Source organism: Nipponia nippon, unplaced genomic scaffold (assembly GCF_047370975.1).
Source record: "Nipponia nippon isolate SJK-2023a ecotype South Korea unplaced genomic scaffold, ASM4737097v1 scaffold_8, whole genome shotgun sequence".
NCBI classification, from domain to species: Eukaryota; Metazoa; Chordata; class Aves; order Pelecaniformes; family Threskiornithidae; genus Nipponia; species Nipponia nippon.
Window position 1 is genome coordinate 41,590,004 of NW_028262402.1, and position 26,418 is coordinate 41,616,421.

The following is a 26,418-nucleotide window of genomic DNA, read 5'->3' on the forward strand; positions in this document are numbered from 1 at the left end:
TGTCTTTTACACCAACCAGAACGAGGCTTCTTTTGAGAAGTAGCTGAAGCTTTCAAAAGAAAAGCAGTTAATGCTACTAGCTTTCCTGAACAGCAGAGATCTCCACTAAAATCCTCTGAATTCCAGACGACTTTAAAAAGCAAGGCACTAGATAAGTGTATCCTCTTTTGGCAAGCAGAGTTTCAACTCAGCATCAGACTAGCAAGTACAAATTGGTCATGTTTTAATAAAAACCAACAATACTTACAATAACAGAATGATACCAAAAAAAGAACTGCACAACGAACACTACTTTAGGAACAGTTAAAACTGCATGCGCTGTCAACAGTTAACAAAGTCATTTGAAAGGCAGGATACAATTCAGGAATCAGCGAAATCTAGTTTGCTCTTCACGGAATCAGTCCTCAGAGTCAGAACGCAAGGACAGCAGTAGCTCACAGATGCAAGCCCTTGTCTGCAGGAAGGACCTTAGATGTTAGCAAGCACTCTGAGCTTCTCTCTCAGAAAGCATTCTCCTCCCCACAAATTCAGTGCTATCCACCCTTGTTCAGAGATGACAACTGCCAGAGTTCTCAAGGTAAAATGCCCAGACCATGCTCTCATCCGTTGAGGTTAACAGAGCCTTGGATGCACAGAACTTCTCAAAACCGCGGCTGCTTTTGCAAAGTATTCTCTCTTTAAACATCCATATTTTTAGAGCCCATACTCTCCAAACTACAAACTCCAAATAACTTTTGCTGTCAAAGTGTATTAAAAAATGTAACTTATTAAAATAAAGTTGATGTCTGAGCATATTTTTCCATGCTAACTTATCTTTTAAAATCATACTTACTTACTCAGAAAAGCCCAGTGGAAAGACTTCAAGTGCAAAGGGCTCCCTTCCACCTCAGGCTAAAGGATTAAAAGCCTAACCCAAAACCCCGCAGTACGCTCAAAACTCAAGCTGTTTGGTGGTTTTAACAGTCAGAGCAACAGATTCACCAATGTAGTTCATTGAATTCATTCTGGCTCATGTCAGTTTCAGTTGAAAATCCCAGGATCGACATAAGGATATGCAAGAAACTCCCCCAGTTTATTGCCTTCCACATCGTAATGGAGCATCCGAAAACAAACATCGCAGAAGAAACAAGGATCCTCTGGCGCCAGACTGTCTTTGTTGGTCACCCACCTGCAGGTTACAAAATACAAGTGTTTTCCATGCAAGTCCAACACATTGGTGACAAACATCTCAACATTTTACTCAGAGTTGGGGATGGCAGCAACAAACATCAGTAATAATGTTACACTGACCAGGTACTACCTATATTGCATATCTCCCGCCCCAGGCATACAGCTCTTTTCCAAACTCCACACTCATTCAGTGTCAATCCAAGCTGCTATCTTACACTGCTACAGCAGCATTTCCTGAGGAACTCTTCAAACCTGTGTAGCTGGTACAGTGCATAACCAAAAAAAAAAATTAACAGGAATCTTCTATCCACTCTATGGCCATTTTAGTCATAAAGGATAAATGTTTTCCCCTAAGGTAAGAAACTGATACAGAGCAGACACGTGACTGACCCAAACTACTCTGAGTAATAACCAAATCCATTTACAAGTCTAAAAGAAGGGCCTGGATGATGCAGACAAGACAAGGAGAGGATTGCTGCACACTCCAGCAAGCACTGAAGTTAACATGAACACAGCTGCCAGCACAAGGAGGGCCTGCCGTGTCACCAAGCAACTAATTTATGGTAGCACTCAGAAGCCATGACAGCTCAAGGCCTCTAGTGATTAAAGATGCTATCTGCACAGATTAGAACATGCAGGACAGCCAGCCAAAGGAGCTCTGCTATCCATGGTTTAGCATCTCCCCACTTAAGCTTAGTGCTTAATCCTGGTTTTAATTTAATGCATTTACATCACCTCTGGTAATGCCCTCCCCATCCCATCTTTCCCTCATATTGACCCTTTGGCTCCACCTCCCCTTATGGCCAAATGCATCACAGATTACAGCCACTTGCAAAGGCATCCTAGGGGCGCTGCTAGGAATGCTAGGACGGACTCCCACCACGAGGGGAATCCGCTCTTTGCCCGATTCCAGGAAAAAAAGGGGAAAGCTACATGCCATTTAAAAATCTCTAGATTTTACAATATTAAAGTTGGACAGATCCATACTTCCCTTTACTTAGATGCTAGAGTTAATGAAAGCTCTGTATGACTTCTGGCAAATGAATGCGAATCACATGTCTTGTCACAGGGGGAAAATGCTGCAAAGCAAGATTTTCAAAAGTAATTGATTGAGAGCTGAGCTCTATGTATGCAAAAGAACCTGAGCCAAATAATTAACCTCTTCATCATTTCAGTTCTTTTGATCATCCTGAATCATCATCTCCAAATGAACGCTACCTGCAGAAGGTCTTTGCCTGGGCAGGGAGAGGACAACTGCCTGAAGAGTAAGATCTTGGAATACTTGCATGAAGATTATTCACACACCTTATCAAATACATACAGAGCTTTGATTTTTTTTTTTTTTTAAAGTGAGTAGCAGCACCTAGAAAGACTTATTTAAGAAGACAACTTAAAAGGATTGAGAATGCAGCGTACCTGGCTGTATACATTTTGCACACAAAGCATTTTCTGGTACATAACCAGTGTTTCTTGATTAGCAACGGATAGAGGTTCCTGTCCAGGCAGTCATCATGATGAATGAGCCTTGAGGGAAACAAATAAATACATAAAATACAATAAAGACTCAGCCACATTGAAATTTATTGGAACATAAGCATGGACACTTGAAGGTAAGGCATGATTTAAATTCCTGTGTAAACTAGGACTAGACTTCTGCTTAGCATTTCTTGACATAGATGAAGACCTAGAGACAGACTGCTAGTTGCACCATGCATAGATTTTATGGTCAGGAGTAAATTCAATTTGTGTAGTAACTCAGAAGTCTTTAGACCATCTACTTTAGACAGTCTTTTCAGAGCTTTTATCTCCTATATAGACTAAAAGGCAAAAATGTCACCAGGTGACTGTTTAGATGCTCATAATCCTGCAATCACCTACTTGCAACATCTATGCCCTTCTTTGCGTTGCCTTGGGAGGCACCATTTATTAACAACGCTTAGGTACATCAAGCCTCTGGGAACTGAAAATGATCTGTCACCCACTACAGACAATCAGAGGAGCGTCCTCTCTACCCGTTATGCGCTGAGCAGAGTACACACAACACTTTTTCTGTTGATGTGGTTCTCACCTCACAGCCATTATCACCGTCTCCCTCTCTCCCTCACCTATCCACCTCAGCCCACTATTTCCACTCTTCTGTTCTCTTTTCAGTTCCTGCCCCTTAGCACCAAGTCTAAACTAACAAGTCCAGCTGACTTCGGCCAGAGCCATTAACAGCATTCTGCTCCCTGGTGCTCCAGAATCAGTATGTAAATCTGCCACACATTGGCTCTACATAGAAAGGGTTTTTCACAGGGGGTGCTAATCCTCCCATACCACAGTCATGCCATGCTAGTTAGAAAGCAGTCTTTTTATGCAGACAAATTATTTAAAAAAAAAAATATGCAAGGGAGATTACTTTCTTCCTTGCTGAGGTATTCACATGTATATGGAATAGAACCTTAACTAAGCCCTGCAGAAGGCAGCAGAATAATCTTAAAGTTAGTCCAGCAAATATTCAGCATTTAATGCCTGAAGTTTGTCCACAGAAGGCTTGCTTTCAACTACCTAAGGACTCCCAAAGAGCAGTAACTTACCTTATATCTGTGATGATAATGATGTGCTCACAGTTCCCTTGGTGGCAGAAAAGGTATGGAAAGCCAATTTTGAGGGACAAATCATTAAATGCGTAGTCCTCCATTTTAACAGACTGAAGATTTCCATAGCCTCTGTCATGAGATTCTGACCACTCAATAATTGTTCTGAAAACACAAAGGTCATCAGCATAGCAATGCTATAAGCTGTGAATGCACAGAAAAGGAAGGCCTTGAGGCACATGTAAAACTCTTCACTGGGACACAGTTAAAAAGATGGAAATAAAACCAGCTCACAACATTCTGTAATAATTTAAGGTACTTTCACAGCAATACCACAACCCCACAGAACTGTGCACTGTTCTTGCAGAACACCTGCCTGCAAATCCACACCAGGCAGCTTTCTGAGGCGTTCTAGTCAGTGTACGCTCCTGATGGCACCCATCCAGGTCAGGTTGTTTGCAGCACAACACTTCTCAAGCATTCCAATAATTCAAGTTACCAGCACGTCATTTTTGCTCCCTTGGTCAATAACTTTGTTTAAAGTATTAAAAAGCTTTTTTCTGTTTTTGCAAAGGAGAAACACAAAGCTAACAACTGCACAGTTACATTTCCAAAATTTAGCACTGGAAGGGCACTGGCCACTGTTGCAATTATTTCTTGGCTTGTCAGCAAACTCCTACGTACAAGGCATTTCACTTCTACAAACTGTGTACGTTATCACAAGCCCTTCCATGAAGATCACTGCTCCTCATGGACAGAAAGAGGAGCAAAATAAATAATTCCTCTGAAGCCACACACCAGGTCTGGAATAACAAGAACAGAGTCCAAACTCACAGCTCTTCCCGTACCATCCATTTTAATATCTTGATGTCGTAAATCTCACTAGTGTGTCACTAAGCCCCTACTTCCTTAAAACAAACTACTATGTATAGTTTAAATGGATATGACCTGTGCTCAACCAGTGTCAGCTATAGTTCCAAACAAGAGATAACTGAGACTCTTGGCAATGTCATCTCAGCTTTCCTTTCCCAAAAGTCATGCAGTTTCCTGCTTGACTTTACCATGAAGGCATTCAGCGTATTTTCAAGACTGAGCAGAACAACTGACTTCCACACAGCTGAGCTTGTTGTCTTTCTGATCCATCTTCTTACCTCACAGGCAAGTCTTTCGGGGGTCACTGCAACTACAGAGGGCACCTGAAAAGCCAGTACAGACTGGCACCTGGCACTTTCCACAGCAATCCCATCCCAACAGAGCAAAACAGGATTTGCGGGGGAAAAAATGCCTTCATCCCCTTTTCAGAAGGGAAGGGAGTGGTAGGAATAAGTACAGCGAGTAAAGTTAAACTTCCATTAAGAATCAATTGAACATGAAAAGCTAGTAAGAAAAGTCCATTCTAGCTTCACACACTAGACATTCCAGTCTTAAAAATACCACAGATCACAAACAAAATGAAATTATTTTCCTGTCCCTTAAGCTTTTTCTTAGTCAACGTCTACAAATACTATACCTGCTCAGATCTCTGCACTCTGGGTATCTTTTATCATTATAAAAGATGCCTTCAAAATAAAAGAAAGCAGATTTGTAGAGATCCTGAGAGAGAGAGACAGAAAGGAAGAGAGATAAGTCTGCATTAGTGTTATGACAGATTAAACACTTTAAACAAGAACATGTCAAAACCCAAGCACTTTAGGTGTCTAAATTATATTAAGAGACCTCATTCTACAGGTTTCTAAGAAAAGCTTTGCACTGGTTGTAAATGCTGATGTGACAATAAGGCTTATATGATTGCTGGCTACGCAGTTGCTCTGCTGGTATTATTCTCAAGCCATTTCAGGTTATTTTAGCACTCTTCTCTTATTACTATACCCATCATAGCAGTTATGGATTTCTACAAAAACACAGAAGAAGAACACAAGCATCATTGCACAAATTAAGTAACTGCACAGCACTGACCTAAAAAAAAGACTAATATTTACAAAAATTATCGAGATGTAGTGGGTTGACCTTGGCTGGTTGCCAGATCCCCCACCCAGTTGCTCTCTAACTCCCCCTCCTCAACAGGACAGGGGAAAGAAAACAAGACAGGCAAGCTCATGGGTTGAGATAAAGGCAGTTTAACGAGAAGAGCAAAGGCCACATGCAGCAGCAGAGCAAAAAGAGATCTATTCTCCACTTCCCATCAGCAGGCAATGTCCAACCACCTCCTGGGAAGCAGGGCCTCAGCACGCATGTGGTTGCTTTGGAAGACAAATGCCTTAGCCATGAATGGCCCCTCTCTTCCTTTCCTCCACCTCTTACTGCTGAGCACAACGTCATATGCCATGGGATATCCCTTCGGTCAGCTGGGGTCAGCTGTCCCAGCTACATCTTCCCCCAGTCTCTTGCCCACCCCCAACCCACTGGCCCTGAAGGGACCTGGAGGGACAGCCTTGAGGCTGTGCAAGGACTGCTCAGCAACAGCCAAAACACTGGTGTGTTATCAACTCTGCCTAGCCAAAAATGCAAAGCACCACACTACATGGGCTGCTGGGAGGAAAGTTAACTCCATCCCAGCCAGTCCCAGTACAACACCTGATCAGGACAGGCCACATCACAAAATACTTCTTGCTGGAGTGACAGAGAATTATTGCAGTCCTGTCCCCTGCACATATACGTGCACACACACACACAATAGCCACATGGGAGCCGTCCCTGGTCACATCTGTAAAAACAAGACAGACATGCAATTTTGGAAGGTCCAATCACCTCACAGCTGGGGGCTCAGAAGAAAAGCTAGCATCCTTCAAAATTCCCCCTTAATTACAAAGTTTGTCACATGCAGACAGGCCATTTGTACCAGTCTTCTCTATCAAAGATAATTAACAATTTATGGCACTCATATCAGCAGAGCAAGAGTCATTTGATTGCAAATCATCTCAAGAAACTGAGCTAACCCATGAGCCTCCCTTTCACATGTAATAAATTCTGCAGCAGGACTACAGAACTATTTAGGTAAAATCACATACATCCAAAAAAAAAGCAGACTCCAGCTGCAAGCTTCTCCTTGAGAAGGAACAAAATAAATAAACGAAAAAATGAAAACATCTTGTTGAAATAGCACAATCAAGTATCTTTCTGTTTATCTATCCAGACTGCTTGCACAACAACATTCACAGAGCTGTTCTCTCCAAAGGTAAAAAAGAGAGACATATTGTGTTTCTACAAACTGGGGGACAAGAGGCTGGAAAGCAGCCCCACATGAAGAGATCTGGGGGTTTGGGTTGATGACAAGTTAAATATGAGTCAACAGTGTGCCCTGGCAGCCAAGAGGGCCAACCGTGTCCTGGGGTGCGTCAAGCACAGCATCACTAGCCTGTCGAGTCTAGTCCCACTCTACACCGCATTGGTGCAACCCCACCTCGAGTACTGTGTGCAGTTTTGGGTGCCTCAATATAAGAAGGATATCAAACTATTAGAGTGTGGGCAGAGGAGGGTGACCAAGACAGTGAAAGGCCTTGAGGACAAGAACTTATGAGGAGTGGCTGAGGTCACTTGGTCTGTTCAGCTTGGAGAAGAGAAGGCTGAGGGGTGACCTCATTGCAGCCTACACCTTCCTCAAGGGGGGCAGCAGAGGGGAGGTGCTGATCTCCTTTCTCTGGTGACCAGCGATAGGACAGGAGGAAATGGAATGAAGCTGTGCCAGGGGAAGTTCAGATTGGACATTGGGAAGAGGTTCTTCACTGAGAGGGTGGTCGGTCACTGGAACAGGCTCCCCGGGGAAGCGGTCATGGCACCAAGCCTGGAAAAGTCCAAGGAGCGTCTGGACCACGGTCTTAGTCATATGGTTTAGTTTTAGGTGGTCCTGCGAGGAGCAGAGAGTTGGACTCAATGACCCTCATGGGTCCCTTCCAATTTGAAATATTCTATGACTCTATACAAAAGAGTGTGTGGTTTTGCAACTTAAAACCATCTATACAATAGCAGAAAGAGATGGAACAGATTTACACAATATATATATATATACAGCCAAAATTAGGAGAGGAAAAAACATACAAACTTTTTATTTAGATATGAATGCCATTTAACATCTAAGAAAGGATGTTTAATTGTTTAATTAAGGCATACATCTGCTTCCCATAATTTCCATCTTCTGTTGTTGCTGTCAAAACAGCCTTTCTATAAACAAGTAACTTGAGCACAGAGATGACCAGGGAAGATTGTGCTTTTTTATCCATAAAACTTTTTTACCTCTAAATTGTGTCCTTCCAAGTTCTTTCTGGCATGTAAGAGGGCATTGTTTTGGTTTGTGCTATAACTCCTTAAAGACTGAGGCCAGATAGCAGTGTATATTATCAAACTGACCACAACACATGTACAGGGCTTAAGAAACAGTTGCAAGAAGCAATAGACAGCCTTCTGCAGTGGACCTTAAAGCAGGGAGATGCCTCAGATGGAAAACCCAGAGCAAGGAGGGAACCATATTGTTCAGGTACTTTATTACATTTTGCTCCGGAAAAATAATAGCAAAAAAAAAAAAAAAATCACCTTTGTTGCAAGAGCCATACAGCTAACATGCAAGTCTATCCTGGGCTGGGGAAAACAGGTCAGCTGCTTTGCACAGGATTCATTACTGGCAGTGAGGAGAGGTTGAAGGACACAGACTAAACCTTCTTGAACCACTTCAGAGTGGAACACGTCTATACTGACTGCTGCTCAGGGAGCCATTCTGCATATGCTGTATATGCAACTGTGCACAGCTACAACACATACAAGTGATGCTAAGACACACTGTATATACAGTCAACCTGTAAGCTACAGCATACAATTTTTTCCATATTTTCAATTGCACTTTGAAGAAAAGCAGTGTTTCATGACCTTCCAGCAAAAAAACTTTATCTGCAATTATACACTGGCATTCAGATATCGCACAAAGCCTATTTAAATCCTGTATTTTCTTCAAGTGTATAGAAAACTGCAAGGAGTCCTTCATTCACGGGCCTTAAGAGCATTTTGATAAAGTATCTTTCCAATATGCATCAACACAGTTTTATCACAGTGAAGTGGTCCCAACTGTTACACCTCTAATTATACTGTGTGCCAGCTCTCAGATAAGTAAAGGTTATATTTATTCATCAACAGGTGTGTACGCAGGCAGGTCACACACATAATGACTGGGGAAGGTAACTTCAAGGAGCTTGATTCCTTTCCATGTTTAACATGGTGACCAGCTCACTCCAATTCTATAACTTGGAAGTTGCTCACGGCTCCTTAAGTCACAGAATCCTGACGAACTTTTTGCATGTCTGTCGGGAGGCAGTCTATGACCTGCAAGAGCTTACAGTGGAAAAGAAAAGGCAGAGAGAGAGTGGAAGACAAGAAGTGAACGCAAATTATTTTACAGGCTGGGTACAGAGGCATAAGCAGACTAAATAAGAATCAAATAGGAAATCTGTGGACAACTAGGCACTCTGGATGCCCAGGCCAGTCTTATGTGTCTTTATTAACAGAGAATGAATGCTCCTTTGTGCCCAGAGGTCCCTCTGAGCTATTAACTCTAAGGCGTCAAAAGACAGGAAATGCAGACACTGGGGCCAGAGATGGGACTCATGACTGGAGACAACTTGCACGAAGACACAGTGGTAGGAATGTGTTTTGCATTCAGACAATTTGTTTCAGCTCTGTTATTGTCACCCTCCCTGGCTCTCCCACCACAAAGCGTAAGTTGCCATGCTCTGGCAACTCCTTACCAACTTCACAGCAGTTCTAAGTTAGCCAGTCCTTTAAAGCTGCTCCAAACTTCAGAAAACAGCTGTTTGTCATAGTGAACAGAAGGCCAAGGGAGCCACTGTTAACAAACTTCTTGGGAATCTGAGTCAGGTCTTTCTTGATTAATGCTAGCCAGAGGTTATGACTCAGACATTCCTTCTTCCCAAACTTTCCATTATCCTTCAGTTTGCAAGGAGGCATGCCCTATTATGTTTCTCCAGGGAATCCCAACAGTAGTAGTAACCACATAAAAGACCCAGGATCCTTGTTAAAAGTACCCATATCTGTGGAATAAAGTACCTCAATATTGCTCAGTTTTCTTAAACATCCCCCGATGCTGGTTTGACTAAGGTGTTTGTTTACAAAAAAACCCAAATCAAACCAATAAAAAGGACAGAATATTTCAGTTGGAGAAGACGTACAACAATCATCCAGTCCAACTGCCTGACAAATTCAGGGCTGACCAGAAGTTTAAACCTGTTATTAAGGGCATTGTCCAAATGCCTCTTAAACACTGACAGACTTGTGGCATCAACCACCTCTCTAGGAAGCCTGTCGCAGTGTCTGACCACGCTCTAGGTAAAGAAAAGCTTCCAAACGTCCAGTCTAAACCTCCTCTGATGCAGCTTTGAACACCCCACACATCCTATCGCAGGATACCAGGGAGAAGAGATCAGCACTTCCCCTCCTCAAGAAGCTGTAGAGAGCCATGAGGTCGCCCCTCAGCCTCCTTTTCTCCAAACCAGACAAGCCCAAAGTCCTTAGCCGCTCCTCATAGGACATGCCTTCCAACACTTTCACCAGCTTTGTTGCCCTCCTCTGGATGCATTCAAGGACCTTCATATCCGTCTTAAATTGTGGGGCCCAGAACTGCAGGCAATACTCAAGGTGAGGCCACACAAACACTGAATACAGCAGGACAATCACCTCTTTTGACTGGCTGGTTATGCTGTGTTTGATGCACTCCAGGATGCAGGAAGCTCTCTTTGCTGCCAGGGCACACTGTTGGCTCACATTGAGTCTGCTGTCAACCAGCACCCCCAGATCCTTTTCTGCAGGGCTGCTCTCCAGACACTCCTCTCCCAGTTTAGGCTTGTGCCTGGCATTATTACTCCATCCCAGGTGCAGAATCTGGCATTTGGACTTGTTAAATTTCATTCCATTAATCATTGCCCAATGAAGAAAAAGCAAAGAATAATATCACAAAACCCAAAAGTAGCAGGAACGAAAGAGAAGCTAGGCCTATTTACACCAGTAAAATCCAAAAAGTCTCTCTTACTCTTTCTGTATCAGCTGACAAGCTACACTTGTTTACTTAACCAATGAGAGCAGCAACTTGATCCTTTCACTCAGCTTGTGTACTCAAAGTGCACTTCAAGAGAAGCAAAAGCTGGCATCAACAGCTAACTTACTTACACAGCCTCTTTCCTGCAGACCACCATTCTGATTTAAATCAGTCTTTAAGATCCTTAAATTAGTCAGAAGTTATTTGCTCTATTTGGAAAAGCTAACATACTTCTGGCAGGTCATGGTGACACTTGCTTCCTAGACTGCAAAGAAGAAAATTCTACCCCACTGATGGCAGATTACCTGTCTGTTGAAGCAACATGTGAATTTCATTGCGAAGACCACACACTGAGCCTACACTTCAATGCAAGTTGTAAATTCACAATCATGCTTGAGGAAAACAAACAAATGGAATGAATGCACACCACTCACTAACAGCTCCTGCTGGGAGGCTAGGCATGGTGACATGGGAAATTATTGATGTGCGGAAGCCTAATCTCAACCCTGTTGAGGCTATGACAGCCTCACACCACTCCTCTGCATGCCCAGGAAGAGAGTCTCAGAACTCTCTGGTCTCAGAACTCATCAGCTAGTGCTTTACTAGATAGTAGTAGAAAGACTCTTCCATTTACTTTACATAATTGAAAAGACTAGTATCTGAGATGTCTTTCAGTCTCCTTAAACAAGAATGTGCCAACTTTTTTCTATTATATATACAAATATATAACATCCTCTGGTTTCTCTCAGATTGTATATCATATATTGTTTGATTTATATTATATTGATAATATACTATATTATTAATAAATAATGTTGGCCTAGAACAACTAGGCCCCAAGGGTGATAATCAGTGGAACGAAGTCTAGTTGGAGGCCAGTAACTAGCAGTGTACCCCAGGGGTCAATACAGGGTCCAGCCCTGTTCAACATCTTCATTAATGATCTGGATCATGAGGCAGAGTGTGCCCTTGGCAAGTTTGCAGATGACACAAAACTGGGAGGAGTGGCTGATATACCAGGTGATTGAGCTGCTGTCCAGAGGGACCTTAACAGGCTGGAGGAATAGGCTGACAGGAACCTCATGGAGTTCAATAAGGAGGAGTGTAAGGTCCTGCACCTGGGGAGGAACAACCCCATGCACCAATATATGCCGGGGGCCCCTCAGCTGGAAAGCAGCTTGGCAGAAAAGGATCTGGAGGTCCTGGTGGACACCTGCTTGACCATGAGCCAGCAATGTGCCCTTGCAGCAAAGAAGGCGAATGAATCTTGTACTGTGTTAGACAAAGTATTGCCAGCAGGCTGAGGGAGGTGATCCTTCTCTACTCAGCACTAGTGAGGCCACACCTGAAGTCCCGTGTCCAGTTCTGAGCTCCTCAGTACAAGAGAGACATGGACATACTGGAGAGAGAGTCCCACAAGGGCCATGAAGATGAAGGGACTGGAGCATCTCTCCTATAAGCAAAGGCTGACAGAGCTGGGGCTGTTCAGCCTGGAGAAGAGAAGGATCAGGACAGATCTTACCAATCTGTACAAATATCTGAAGGGAGGGTGTAAAGAAGACAGAGCCAGGCTGTTTTCAGTGGTGTTCCATGACAGGACAAGAGGCAATGGGCACAAACTGAAACACAGGAGCTGAAAGGGTTAAAGCCAAGACAGACAAAGCCACTGCATCAAAATGCCTCCTGAAAAGCCTAGGGGCAAGGAGTATATTTAAATATCTTAGTCACTTAACTAAACAAAAGAAAGGCCTTTGTGATTTAGGGAGTAGTTAGAATGGTTGTAAGATAAGGGGGCTCCGGGATAATCCCATCTCAGACAACTGGGCCTTGGGAGAACAAATACATGGAAGATAGGAGGTCACAAAAGAATGACAACATCCTTGAAGGACACCATTTACGTGAGTTTGCGCAGAAGCAAAGGTCAATCAGCGAACACAGTGAAGAAGACTACGAGCCTTCATCTTAAGACCCCAAAGACCACCTGAAGACCACCACGGGAGAAGACTCTGCATGTGGATCGGACATTTGCATATGTTAGTAAGTTCTAGGAAATCTCATGTTTATGTAAATGATTTCTCAGAAATCCTGTGAATATGTAGGATTTTATACTATATAATCTCTGGAAGTCCACCAAATCGGTGGAGCACTTATGGTGGAGAATCCCCAGCGCTTCCCAGCGCTGCAATAAAGGATACCTGCTTAGTAGTAACTTCGTTGCTATTGAGTTTCATTTCAGGGACTCTCTGAATACTCCGTTTCTCCCTTGGGGGGATTCAGACTGTGAGGAGAAGCATCCGTGAATTTTTGTATCAGAGGTTCCCTCTGAATATCAGGAAACCCTTTTCATTGTGAGGGTGACCAAGCACTGGCACAGGTTGCCCAAGGAGGTTGTGGGGTCTCCATCCTTGAAGATATTCAAAAGCCATCTGGACACGGTCCTGGGCAACTGGCTGTAAGTGGTCTTGCTTGAGCAGGGGCGTTAGACCAGATGATCACCAGAGGTCCCTTCCAACCTCAACCATTCTGTCATATGATATATATTGTATGTGATATATTATCAAATGGATGCAATTTCAGTATTTTCAATTAGAGTACTTTATTGACCCCTTTTGCACATCCTCAGAGAACACCTGGCAATTGTGGGGAGGGGAATAATCTTCATTCCTATTTTTGATCAGCACCCAGTTGCAAACACCAAAGCATGTAAATTCAAAGAAGGATGGTCTACATTCAGCTTTCTATTACCTCTGGTGCTTCAGAACGTAGCTCGAAGTAAAGTCAGTCCACAGGGATACAGCTATGCAAGACCTCACTGCCAGTGTTACTACTTCCCAGCGGTAGCATTAATGATGTTTTTCTTGACATCGCACAAAACAGGTCAGCTTGGTAATGCCACCAGGAAGTATTTACTTGCAGTGCAACCCACAGGCAGAACCAATGCAGCCTAATTTAGTGCTGAAGAAAAAAACAATGCAAAACTCCGCCTCCCTCCCACCTGTATGTTGTCAAAGCTCCTACGCACGTAGAGGGTTCCAGATAGAAGGTTTTACCTTGCTGATGTGCTCTGGTGCTTGATCTGGCTGACTGCTGAACTCACCACCTATCTGGAAGTCACTGACACAGGAAATCGAGTCTCTCAGCTCGGTGAGCTTCTGGCTGCCGAGTACAAGGACTGTCTGATAGGGTTTGTGATCTTTATGCTACAAAGAAAAAAGCATAAAAGCTTCAAATAAAAATCACTTGTTAGCATCAGTACTGCTCTTCACTTGACAGCTTGAGGTCATTAATGGCAGCATATGGCACATCACCTCTCTGCACAAGATTTTAAACAGCATCTTGCCTCAGCCTCTCCTAAGGCTGCCATTTTTCAGCTTTATTCAGAAACTCAAAAGTCACATTCCCCACCAGAACGTGCAGAAAAGACAGAAAAGTCTGAGCACGCTTATCCCAAATCCAGAAAGAGTACTGTAGTTTTCATGAGTTTCAGATTTTGAGCCTTCTGTGAAATCAATTAACTGCCGAGTAATTATTGTAAAAATTGCCTTCTGTAAACCACTAACAGAATGAAAGCCAGATTCTGAAAGAACCTGAAGAAGTTACCACAGTTGAAGGGTCTACCATGCTCCCTCAGTGGACTCACTGATTTTAAGTGTTTGGGAAAGCAAGATATTACCTAAGTAGGGAAGAGACATCAGAATACAATCTAGAGAATTTAGTACCAACCTTCTGAAATATGACAGGATAGAATATGTTCAGAGTTAAAAGTAGTTCTCCCTCCTCAACTAGATCTGTTGGATTGTCTGGCCTCTTTCCAATTGCATGTGACTCCTGGAAAAATAAAGATACATATATATATAATTATATTGGCAACTACTTATGTATCAGAGCCCCTGGACAAAAGTCTGAGAAACGCTGTTCTAACTGTAACTCATTTTTGACTGTGTAGCCTTCTGAACTGATGAAAGCCTACTTCCTCCAGGATGGAAAGGTGAGAAACTGCTGTCATTATTGATTTCAAGCATTTTCCTTCATTCCTCAGCTCCAGAGAAGCTGAAGTGCTTTCAGCAATTATGAGACAGCTGGCTACCCCTCGGCTACTGGGAGGCCCTGCATAAAGGAATTAAAGCCTGCTGCCACTCTGCCCTCATGGAACCCAGCTGCTACCAACTTCCATCACTTATGGCTTTGAAACAGTCTTTCAATGCTTTCACATGTAAAGGGGAATCGCAACCCTCAATTTGAGAAACACCGACCTAGAAACTAGCCATAGAATGAAGGATATGAAAATAAAAATTAGTGCAACTCTTCCTCTTATTAGGGAAGCTTGACATAGCTGGAGGTCTCAATTTCTCCAAAATCCAAAACCAAAATCCAGCACTGCCCTTGCCACACTCCTATGTTTTAGAAAAGAAGTGAATGCATTTCCACGTTTCCATCCTACTTTGTGTTTAGGACATAGCCCAGCTGTGAGAATGAGGGAGGGCACTTTTCTGTGGCAGCCAGTCTCCTCCTTTTTCAACAAATCAAGAGAGAATACTGACTGCACAAACACTTCCCACCAGCACAAAGTGTTCTTCAGATTTAATAACAGGACCATGTACTGCTGTGAGACTTCAGTTCACAGATACTTGTCCTCTATCCCCTGCATCTCCCTTCTTCATGTGACACATTCCAAACTCAACGTTTCTTATTGCTCTCATCGTGTCCTAGGACACCATGGTCACAAACAGCTCTGACACACAAACCAGTTATCACAGCTTGCTTACAGGATGCAGTAACTGACCACATGCTCGTTCTTCAGAAACAGAAGTAAGACACCACTCACTGAAACCCTTCATCAAGATTTCTATTGCAAATATTTTCTCAGATATGCCCTAGTCTAGGAGCACAGCATTTAAGAAATTTAAGAACTTAAGTTTTCCTGTTTAGGATTTCAATGGTTGTGAAGAAATCTTAAAAAAAGAGATACTAAGAATAGTTAAAGGGATTCCAAGATGGCTTTTGCGGGGTTGATCACTACACTCCTGGTTCCTGGTCAGAATGGCTGAGAAACTTGGGTTACAAAGCTGAGAATTAGGAACTTACTGCCACCATTTTCCTACTGTCTTCCTCTTTCAACCCTACAGAAACCAGCTCACAATGATTCACACATTAAAGCTTAGATTCCAACACAGGACTCCAGGGGCAAAAACATTATGCATTTTGTCTAGCTCTACAATAAGTTCACATGATGCACAGTACACTTGATCCCCTACAAAATGCCTTAGTAGCAACCAAATGAAAGCAGTCATATAGTGGTAATGAGCTGTGGAGTTCCTCCTTCCTACACTAGGTACTAACAGACTGTAAGAGCAGAGTTCCTGCTCCATCTTTCTATAAAATGTCTTTAATCTTAATCATTACCTGCAAACTCATATCTGCAAACATTTACAGTGTACAGAGATTCACAGCAATGAAAAAAAAAGGAACCATAAGGTGCATTTTGGCAGTGCACAACTGTCTTGAGATCCTATGAGACGACAGGGAACTCACCATCTCATAAGCAAGAGTTTCTTGTCTGCAAGCCCGATCCACAATAATTGTTTCTTCTCTCCTCTCTAATGCCTTCTTTCTAATCCTGAGGAGCAGGAACACAGGACAAAATTTCATTCAACAACTTCCATGCAGAATCTCTAGGTATATTTTTAAACAACACAAGCTACTACAGTGCAGCTTTGAAAGACCAGGATTTGTGGCTGTCTTAGTATGACAGACTAACTTAACACTACCCTTGTCTCCTGACTCCCATAAAACCTGGTAGTACACAGGCCAGCTTGTGTATTTCAGCTTGTGTTTTTCTTTCCCCCTATGTGCAAATTACAGGTTGTTTGTGGGCAGTTTTACACTTATGAGAAAAATCAACAAAATGTCGTCTGAAGAGGCTCTCCTAGAAAGAACACTTTGTTACCTTTGAGGAAGCTGTTTCAACTATCCCTCCCACTTTAGATAAATTCATGTTCAAGCAAGAAACAAGGAAAAAAAACACAAATATTCTCAGTCTCATGACACAGATACTTTTCTAAAAAAAACTTCAACATAATTTGTCACGTCCCACGTGGGGAGGAGGAGTGACTGAGGTTCGCAAATTCTCTCAGTGTGGATTAGAGTGGGCCAACACTCGAGATCCGTACACAAACACCAACTTCAGTAGAAAGCTTCTATAGAGACAAATATTGAGTACAAATATTCGATACCTGCCAGCCCTCTCACGATTAGATATACCCCAGTTATGTGGCTTTATGGAAAATTAAGGTAGGCCGTGCAGCAGTTGACTACCAACTTTGACGACTTAATTGCCTTAGGAGAAGTGAAAAAGAGAGAGGGGGAGAGAGAAAGAGGGAAGATGAGGGGAATCACCAGTCCTGGATCCAGTGTTGGACCTGCCAACGAGGGTATTCGGTGGAGAGAGCCCCTGAAAGTCCCTATTTATAGATTTTAGTCTTTGGACTTCTGGAAGCTTCTCTTGCCCCAGTTCCAGGAGTGGCAGAGATACCAGTCGAATCAGGAGGGGCAACCAGTCAGCCCAAGAGGAGTGATACTGGGACCCTCCCCCAGGCGGGGGCGGGGTGAGGGGCGGATAAGAGGCTTCACAGCCGTGGGGGATGGGGCTGAGGCAAGGCCGCCCTGCTCCCTCCTTCCCTCACCGTCGCTCCAGGCACTATCCAGTCCTGGGTCCTACCGACTGTCCCTCTGCATTCTGGTTTCAGCACCAAGGCTGTTTGAGACATCTCGTTGTTTTGCACTAGCAGTTCTCTACATCATTTGTAGAAGAAAGAGTATCATACACAGAATATCAACTAAAATACATGTATTTAACCACTGCATGAACACCAAATCCTTTTTAACTTCTGGGACAAGTCTATTTACCCTCCAGACCTTCCTCAAGGTTTTCAGTAACAATCAAACTTAACACTGATCACAACCTTAACACGTTTCTTTACGTAAATACTATGCAAACTGAAATTCAAGTACAGCAAAGGCCTGAACGGGCCACATATGAATTCAAAGTTCACCAACTGTTAGAAACTTAACACATGAATTGTATAGAGAGCGGGTTCAGATAAAGAGGTATCTGGCTGTAGCTTCAGTACTTACACTTTGGCTGTTACCATGTGACTGTGAGTTACTAGCGGTAAGAGCTACAGATTTACTTCATGAGGCTTTGGAGAAACCTCCCACACATGACTATAAGAAGTCCCCTGCACGCTCCAAATTTAGGCGCTAGTTCAGAAGTACCTAGGTCCAGAAATCCTAAGTTCTTCCAATATGAAAGATGGCATGTTTTGTGTATCTTAACAAAAAAATTCCTAAGTAACATTCAAACAGAAGGCTCACACCAATTATCCTATCCTAAGCCAGTGTTTCTGCCCTTAGAGGTTTTCTGGACACTGCCTCAGAAAGTACACCATTGCCTGGAAAGGGAACAAGCAGCCAGCCATGCTTTTGTGTTTGTTTTCCACCCCCGCCGCATATCAGGGTACTGTGACTGTACCACAGTGACATACCGAAGAGTTAGCAGACTGCCATCTTCAGGAATAACATCTGGGTCCTCTTCTTTATCAGAAGACATTAACATATCAATGCTAGGACAATAAAGAAAACAACTATTGTACATTTTTTCAGACTTGCTTCATAACGAAAATCAGTTAAGCTGATAAAAGGAACAAAGGCAGCAAAATGTGAATAAACAAAACATAGCTTGTATAGCCTAAGTTGGGGCAAAAGGGCAGTACGGTTGTTAAGATAAAGAACCAGAAGACAGAGAGTCATGGAGTTTGTGGCTGGGTTTCACAGAGATTGGGTAAATGTTATCTTTATTTTGCATTCTGCCTAATGGAGCATAGCTGCCTAGAGAGGTTGAACAAGCCCCATTCAAAATATGTGTCCTATACTTTTTGTAAACTAAAAATATCACTTGAGTTTTTCAAATCTCATCCACCTACTGTGATTTTTCTGATGATATATGGCAAAATAGATTAAACCAAAAGGAATCATCAACCTCAACCTGTATGGTAAAGCTAACACTCCCCCCTCAGGTACAAACATGGGCAAGCCACCACATTTACACAAGCTGTCATTGCTGTATTAAGACATTAATTTACACCACATTTCTTCCAGTGGGAATGAGACAACACTTCCACCAGAAGTGACAGGTCCACTCTTCCTCTTATCCTTCTTTCCCTCCTCAGACTCTTTTCACCCTCACTCTTCTTCTGTTTGCACAGAATTCAAAGTCTAGCTAACCATAGCTTTTTGCTGCACTGCAAATCACTGCAGGATGTGGGAAGGAAAAGCAGAACTGCTTTTAGTTGCAGCAATGATTTAAACTGATCATACAAACGTTAGCTTTTCATAACGTAAATGAGGATGGAATTTCTCATAAACACGCCACAAAAAATGAATCCGGTGGGATACAATATCTGCTCGTCTGCCACAGTTTTATAACATAAGGTTCCCACACACCATTCCACAAACAGACCAAACAATCCATCCAAAGGCTTCAGATTAGACACTATAATAGTATTAATTACCTTTTTAGAAACATACAGAACAATGCTGACTCGAAGACAGTAATAATTTTGTATTAATCTCAAAAGAATTCTATCCAACTTAAAAATAGTCTGAGAAAGTATTATTTAAAACAGAGAAGTATCACCCACTTCAAATCAGACTTGATCTCTTTTGTCTCTCTGCTGTTTGCAGACTACATAAAGGCAGGGCTTATACCAATGCAGAAGTCCATGTGCAGTTTGAATCCCAGCAAACTCTTGTGCAAACCCATCTCTTTATGGGACAAACAAACCATTGGTGAAGTCCAGGAAAAATTTTTTGAGTGTACCATTTATTCTCGATATAACTTATTTGATTTGATTATATCATTTTTCATTATAATCTTAGAATATTCCCCATGTCAACAATACTAAGCTAGGTAATACTATCACTGCAGTAATGAATAAGCCTTTAGAGGGGAGCTGCATAGGAATATACAGTAATTGAGACATAGAAGTCTGGAATCAATTGGTATCAGTTGACAATAAGCAAAAGCCAGAGACAAAATTTTGGTTGTGGGTAGATGGCCTAGTTCTCATGACCCAATAAAGTCACTCTGGATTGAAGATAATTTGAATTTACCATTGTTTAGTTAGTTTCTTACCATCCAGCAGTACACAAAGAGTTTTAACCTTCCTGTCTTACAGATTTCATCCCAAACAGAAAACCATAGTTTTTGAGAAAAGGGGATTCCTTCAGAAGCACCATTTTAAAAGAAACTATGCAGCACTTAGTTACAACCTCTTGGAAACAGAGTCAACTTTACCCTTAGATTCCCACTTGAGGAAGTGGAGGCAGAGACAACTGAGTGAGTCCTGTATGAAGTACAGACTGAACCACTGCTGAGGAATAGTACTTTAACAGAAAGGAGGAGAACAGCACTTTGGAGAACACAGAGCAATCATTAGCCTTTTAAATGGGGCTGTTCTCCACTCAGCATGGATTAGTGTTATGAATAGCCCACCCAATGAAGCAATGTGTAGACCCTAACAGGTAAAGCAACTCACAACTTAGGCTTCTGTGGAATCGACATCCCACCAGCACGACTAGACCTAGGTCTTCCTGCACATGGATCAGTGACCCCATTCACCACAAAGCCCTGAGTGGCTTGAAGACCTGCCATTTTGAAGAAATGACTGTGTATTTTGGTCTTTAAACACCACACAGGCTATTTGCAGGATCTGAAAACGTCTATTACCTACCATTGTGAAGTGTCACCTGCATTAAAGGTGACAGTTTCCAATTTTCCTTCTGTCCATACACACCATGCCAGAACTCACCAACAATACTTGTGCTTTCCTTCCCTCCCACGGCTCTAGGCCAGGGATCTCCGGCTATGGTATCCATACCACACCTGCTAATCGCCTGCTGCAGGAAAAGAAAACTAATGTTCCCCAGAAGGCAGCTCCAAGTAGACACAGTGTAAAACAGCCGGCACGTAAGCTGCTTCCTCTTTTTCCTTGTAACGACAGAAAAAGAAACTGCCACTGAATCCCTGACAAGTTCCGTGGACCCTGGTGAGCCCAGATACTGCCACTTCTCACTCCTGGAAAGTCAGAAACCCTCAGTTTCTAAAGGGATGCTACACACAGAGCACCTTTTTCAGTATTTTGAATCACTCTAATAATCCATTATGTATGCCATTGTATCGCATGCACTGAAGCCTTGAAAGGCTTTGCTGTATGGCCTTTTACACAGGCCATGCTGGAGCTCCTCCTGGGTAACTCCACTGCAGCCAGTGGAATGAGAAACCCTCATGGAACAACCAGTAGGTTTGGTCCATGGTACTGAGGAAACCAGGCTTTAAAAATGAAAAGTATATGCTAATCCCTCCAGAAATTAAGGCTAAGTAGTCAGTGTCATACACCTAACAGATGAAAGTGCAGGCAATACAAAGTTTGCACCGGGCACACCTCACTCCTGACAACCACAAGCATGGGATTCATCTGTGTCCCCACACAGAATATTCCTTGCACGCAAGACAAATAAATACACTCAGTGCACTCAGTTATGGTGGAGGGGGAACCACTGGCCATACTGTTTAACAGACACTGACGTGAACTATCGGAGAGTGACGAGGAACAATAGTTGAAGGTCTCACTTGAAAAATGCATGCAAAATGTTACATGAAATTTATGTCCCTAAGAAAGGTATTTAAAGGCAGCTAGAAATAAAAAGGCCAAAGGCAAGTCTGTGGAAATTTGGACATGGAAATAGACTATCAGTGAAGCCCTTAATCACCATGACTTTACTTTTCTCAGAATATACTGGCAGCACAACGAGCTTTCTCAGTTTTAGAAATCAGAAGATTCTTTAGTATTTTGCCTGACATTTTCATAGTAAGCAGATACAGTGTTTATATTACTCTTTGTATTGCATATATTTTAAGGGCAGTACTTTCATCACCTTTGAGACACTAATACTACAAGAGGCTAAATACTAATACGTTAAGACGCTAACACTAGCTTAATGCAGCTTTATAACACGTCCCTAGATATTTACAACTACCCCTTCTAATAAAACAAGAAGGTGAACTAGGGCTGAAGTGGAATAAGGTACCTGTGAGCCTCACCTCCCTTGACCTACCTAAAATCCACACTGATTTGAGTCTTAGCCTGTCCTACATGTACACAACAAATCACTCAAAAGGCAAAACAGAATAACATAACTTAGCCTCTCTAAGAATCAAGCACTTCAATCGCTGAAACACCAGTAATGAATCCCAAGGTAAACCTCTTTGCTCACAGACCGCTAAGGCATTTGAACAAAACTTAAAACTTTACCGTCCTGACACCTTGGTTATTTAGGAGAACTACTGATGGAATCTCCTAGCTAAGGCTACCATTATACACCTGTTTAACATCTGATGAAAATACAAGCGATCTCTGTAACAATTGTCTGCATACAACTTGAGCAGTATGCAAAGCATTTTTACTGAGTCAAATTCAAGTGACTGAAGACAGAATTTTTTTTTCCTGCATTGTGTTTGCAGGAATGTATTACAGTAAGAAAATAGAAGATAAAAAAAAAAAAAAATCAACCACAACACACTGAGATGCACAGTGTTAAACATCATTTAAACATTATACCATTTCTCCTCACCAGAAGACTCTAAATCATCAAGTATACTTAAACGTACACTATATCACTATATTCTAAAAAAAAGATTTAATTACAGATATTGAAAAACTTCATCCTGAGTCTATGAAAGGTTCTCTTAACCTATTACTGTTTTTAAAATAGATACAGGATGACTATCCACATCTTCCCATCTCTCTTCTACCCAAAGAAAACCTCCTTAACTTGCCACAAGTTGCCTTACAAGTAGCTCACAGTCAGAAAAATCTGTGTTTATATCCAGGATGTGTTCACTTCAGCACCTAGAAAACTGTATTTATGCCAGTAATAATTGTGACCCCAAGACACCATAGAACAGATCTTGGTGTAGTCCAGTGTTTTCACTTCTTCTCCAGGGAGGAATACAAACAGCTCAGAGCAGGAGAGTGAAAGTGATCAAAGGTAGCGATTTGAGGTTGGCCAATGTTAAGGAGAGACTCAAGAGGCTAGGACTATCTAATTTAAAAGGAAAAGCACATGGAGATTAGGGATTGGGATTTCCAGCCTGCACAGGCGAAAGGTCACACCAGGATGTGCAGGGTTATCTTCATTCTCCTGCAAGGCCAACAAGCAGCTGCCAGATGATCTGTTCTCTCCCCCTGACAGACTGCCTGTCCTTTTTTTCTTTCCCAAACCTTTTCACTACCCAGCACCGCTTTCCACAGTACACTCAGCAGCAGACAGACAGCACTGCTCTGTGACACCAGCAAACGCAGACAGCAGATGAAATGTAGCGGTCATAGATTGAAGAAAGCAGAATGAATGATGGGAAAAACAAATAAAGCATAGGAAATCCGCTTGGCATTCAAGTGAAAACAGCAATAGACAGGCTCAAGCAACAGGGTCACTGCAGAGAATAAGCCACAGCATAGGAGCAGCCAGAGACTACATCTGCACTGGGAAAGATTACAGAATAATTCCCACAGTTGCTGCCACACTAGAATACATGAACTGTTTTTAATACTAACATCAACCTCTATTTTTGCTAAGCCTAGTAATGGTAAAAAATTATCTAAGTCACCAGAACTACGACAGCTGAAGTAAACTAGTGTTTTAGTTAAGTTAGCATCAGAAAAAGTGAGAATGCCTGGCAAATTTCTTCTCTGTTGGCAAGGCAAAATATAATTAATTAAGTGTTGATTTCTTCCTGGTTAAAAATGCCCCTAAAAGTCTTGATTTCTGAATGGGTTACTAAGCTCTCACCATTACACACAACACTCATGCAAGTATATTTTGGCTCAGATATTGAGCTCCGTGCTCCAGGGCTCCTCCTCCTGTTCTCTGTTTGTTCCTTGCCTTTTACTAAAGCAACAAATTTTCCTACCCATCTTTCTCCTTCCTCTGAGGGACCACCATCATTTAAACAAACAATAATTATCAAATGAACTTTGTCCAGTTAATGACTTTATCTCCAATAATGTTGCTAATGTTGTTTTTTCTGTCATGTTATCCTCATAATTTGGGGTGTAACTCTGAAAACATTTAGAAGGACGTGCTCATGACACAACATCTGCATTTTTTTATACGCAACTTGCATACAGGGGACTGAAGGAAAAGCCATCAAGGAGACCTCAATATATAGTGCAATTCTAGCTACATTTACCAAATTACGCCTTCAGCATCACTTCTGAGACTACGTTCATTCTATTCAGTACATGAAAGTGAACAACCTCCATCTTGCATTTGAAATAGCTCCTACATACTTCTGCACCTTTGAGGAAACAATAACTGAAGGACAGAAATTGCTGAAAGCTTTTCAGATAGCAGCAGAAGTCTGGCATGTCTTCCTTACTGATGAGCTACAGACAAATCATCAACTGTGATGCTTTCCGCAGGAATTACTGCCTGCAGTAATTTTTATCTGGCCTTTTTTACTCTATCAATTATCAGACCTTTTCTACAGGTGAGAGATGATTCTCAGTATTCATGTGACCTGAAAACCTTCCAGCTTTAGCATGTTCAATCCTGCTGCTTCAAGCCCTAGATGGTTCTCCTCTTCTTTCAAGGCTAGTCTGCAATTCACTGGTCCACAAACATGAGTGAAGGTACAAGCACAAAACAAGAGAATATTTTTTTCTTTCCCGGCCCTAGTGCCACCAAGGCTGCTTGGGCAAACAGGACTATCCCAAAAACAAAGAAGCACTGGCATAGCTTTGACTCCACCACCAGCCCCGACAGGAACAGTTAGTAGTAGCTAAGGACCCAGCCGAGCTCAACAGTTAATGTATGTTGCCAGTTACCAGAACTCATATGAATGATGTTAACACAAACAGATGCCGGGCTCTTTTTCTTCATATAAGGTATGCCTTTCAGTTTGCACCTGGGGCCTCCTAAAACCACATACACGTTCAGGTACCTTAAATTTTATAACGAGTAATATGTTGCTAAGTATTTACTTAAGTAACTTGTTAAGGGCTGAACTGTTTGTTCATGGCCATAACATAAAGCTTCCACCAGTGAAGCACTACCCTGTAGAAACTCGATGTCTTCCTTCTCTCCCTCATACGGGAGACGATAACCCCAGATGGCACAGACCCGGGCAAGGCTGTTCTGAAGTGGTTTTGCCCGGGCCCCTCCCGCCTCTCTTGAGGAACGGGTGCAGCGTCTGAGCGACAGCACCCACCACCCCGGCCCGGGGCGGCCTCCCCTGCACCAGCGCCGAGCTAGGCCGACAGCGCCCTGGTAGGCCCGGCGCCGCAAACCCCCGCATGGAGGAAGCCGGCGGTTGCAGCCCTGCCCTGGGCTGGGCCGCGTCGCGCCGGGCCCGCAGGCCGTCGCGCAGCCCCGGCAGGAGCCCCGGCTCTCGGCGGGGCTCCGCGGGCCGCCCCCCTCCCGCCGCCGGCCCCGCGGCCACCTGCACACGGCCCGCAGCTCGGCCGCCGTCTCCTCCGCGCAGCCCAGCTCCGCCGCTACGGCTGCGTCCGTCTCGGCCGCCGCCTCCGCCGCCAGCGAGAGGTCGGGCGGCCCCAGCTGCTGCCGCCAGCAGCGGCCGAGGGCGCCCAGGCGGAAGGCGCGGGTGTACAGCTCCGCCGCCTCGTAGTCGGGCGCAGCCTCCGCCGCCGCCATGGCCGCCGGGCCCGCCGCGGCCCGCTGGGGCCTGTAGTCCGCCGCCACAACGCCTCACGGGGGCTTCAGCCTCCGCGGCCCTGTGGGCGGGCCCGGGGAGCGGCGGCGGCTCGCCCGCGGCGGGGCTCTGAGGGCGGGCGTCCGGCCTGGAGGGTGGTTGCTGCGGAGGCGGGGGGTGGCTGCTGGGTGAGGCGAGGCGGGCGAGCGGCGGGAGGGCTGCGGCCCCAGGAGGCGCGGCGGCCTGAGGGAGTCCCGGGCCTGCGAGCCCGCGGGGCGCCTTGCCGGCCAGCGCGGCAGTCACGGGAGGGGAGGGCGGCTGCCGAGCTCCTCCTGCGATGCCGGAAAGCGCCTGGCACCCTTCGTTAAAAAAACTTAAAAAAAAAAAAATCTCAGCTGATTAAAAACGCATCGTCTCCGTGGTTTTACAGCGGAACGAGGTCTTTCAGCATGTTTTATTGAAAAATTGCATTTTCTCCTCTTAGAGTCAAAACGTAATGGTTGGCAACCCTTTCTTTTATAGCATTAGGGTGTTTAATAATACAATGAACAAGGTTCCTGAGGAAGGTAACAATTTACAAGCACCACTTGTGCCATCACTTTAAAAAAACATATCCATTTTCCACCTCTCTTCCTAGCCACGTGGGATTAACGATGCACTCCAGTTGCTCTGGGAGGAATTTTTGAGGGAGTATACAAAGAATGCCACAGTGGACAATTGCAGAATATTCCTGTGTTAGAGCACCTGGGAATGCCCCCCTGGAACAGTGTGACAAAGCTGCCATAAGCACAACCTGTTAAGAAAGAGGCAGAAGTAATTCTGGATTGCGCTAACTTGATATACCTGTTGCATATACCAGTTGAACCACA

The 26,418-nt window shown here is 43.5% G+C and overlaps 1 protein-coding gene across 2 annotated transcripts; it reads right to left on the bottom strand.

Moving 5' to 3' along the window:
* Positions 1-206: 206 nt before the first annotated feature.
* SNAPC3 (small nuclear RNA activating complex polypeptide 3) lies at positions 207-25,691 on the bottom strand. Of its 2 annotated transcripts, XM_087742752.1 has the most exons (9): positions 25,340-25,691; positions 18,324-18,401; positions 16,312-16,396; positions 14,503-14,607; positions 13,830-13,979; positions 5,257-5,339; positions 3,747-3,911; positions 2,587-2,694; positions 207-1,168 (listed from the first exon to the last, which is right to left on the bottom strand). In XM_087742752.1, the coding sequence occupies exons 1-9, from the start codon at positions 25,549-25,551 to the stop codon at positions 1,021-1,023; spliced, it is 1,134 nt and encodes a 377-aa protein (XP_087598878.1). In that variant the 5' UTR covers positions 25,552-25,691; the 3' UTR covers positions 207-1,020. The 2 variants fall into 2 exon arrangements, with proteins under 2 accessions (XP_087598878.1, XP_087598879.1); XM_087742753.1 differs by lacking the exon at positions 18,324-18,401.
* Between the last annotated feature and the right edge of the window lie 727 nt (positions 25,692-26,418).

Bases quoted from the DNA above. Each gene is read 5' to 3' on its own strand.
- SNAPC3 (XM_087742752.1), bottom strand. From the start codon at position 25,551: ATGGCGGCGGCGGAGGCTGCGCCCGACTACGAGGCGGCGGAGCTGTAC. The intron at 16,397-18,323 runs GTATGTCACTGT...CCTGCTCCTCAG, and splicing joins GGCAGTCTGCTAACTCTTCG to GATTAGAAAGAAGGCATTAG. The intron at 13,980-14,502 runs GTTGGTACTAAA...TTTTCTTTGTAG, and splicing joins ATCCTGTCATATTTCAGAAG to CATAAAGATCACAAACCCTA.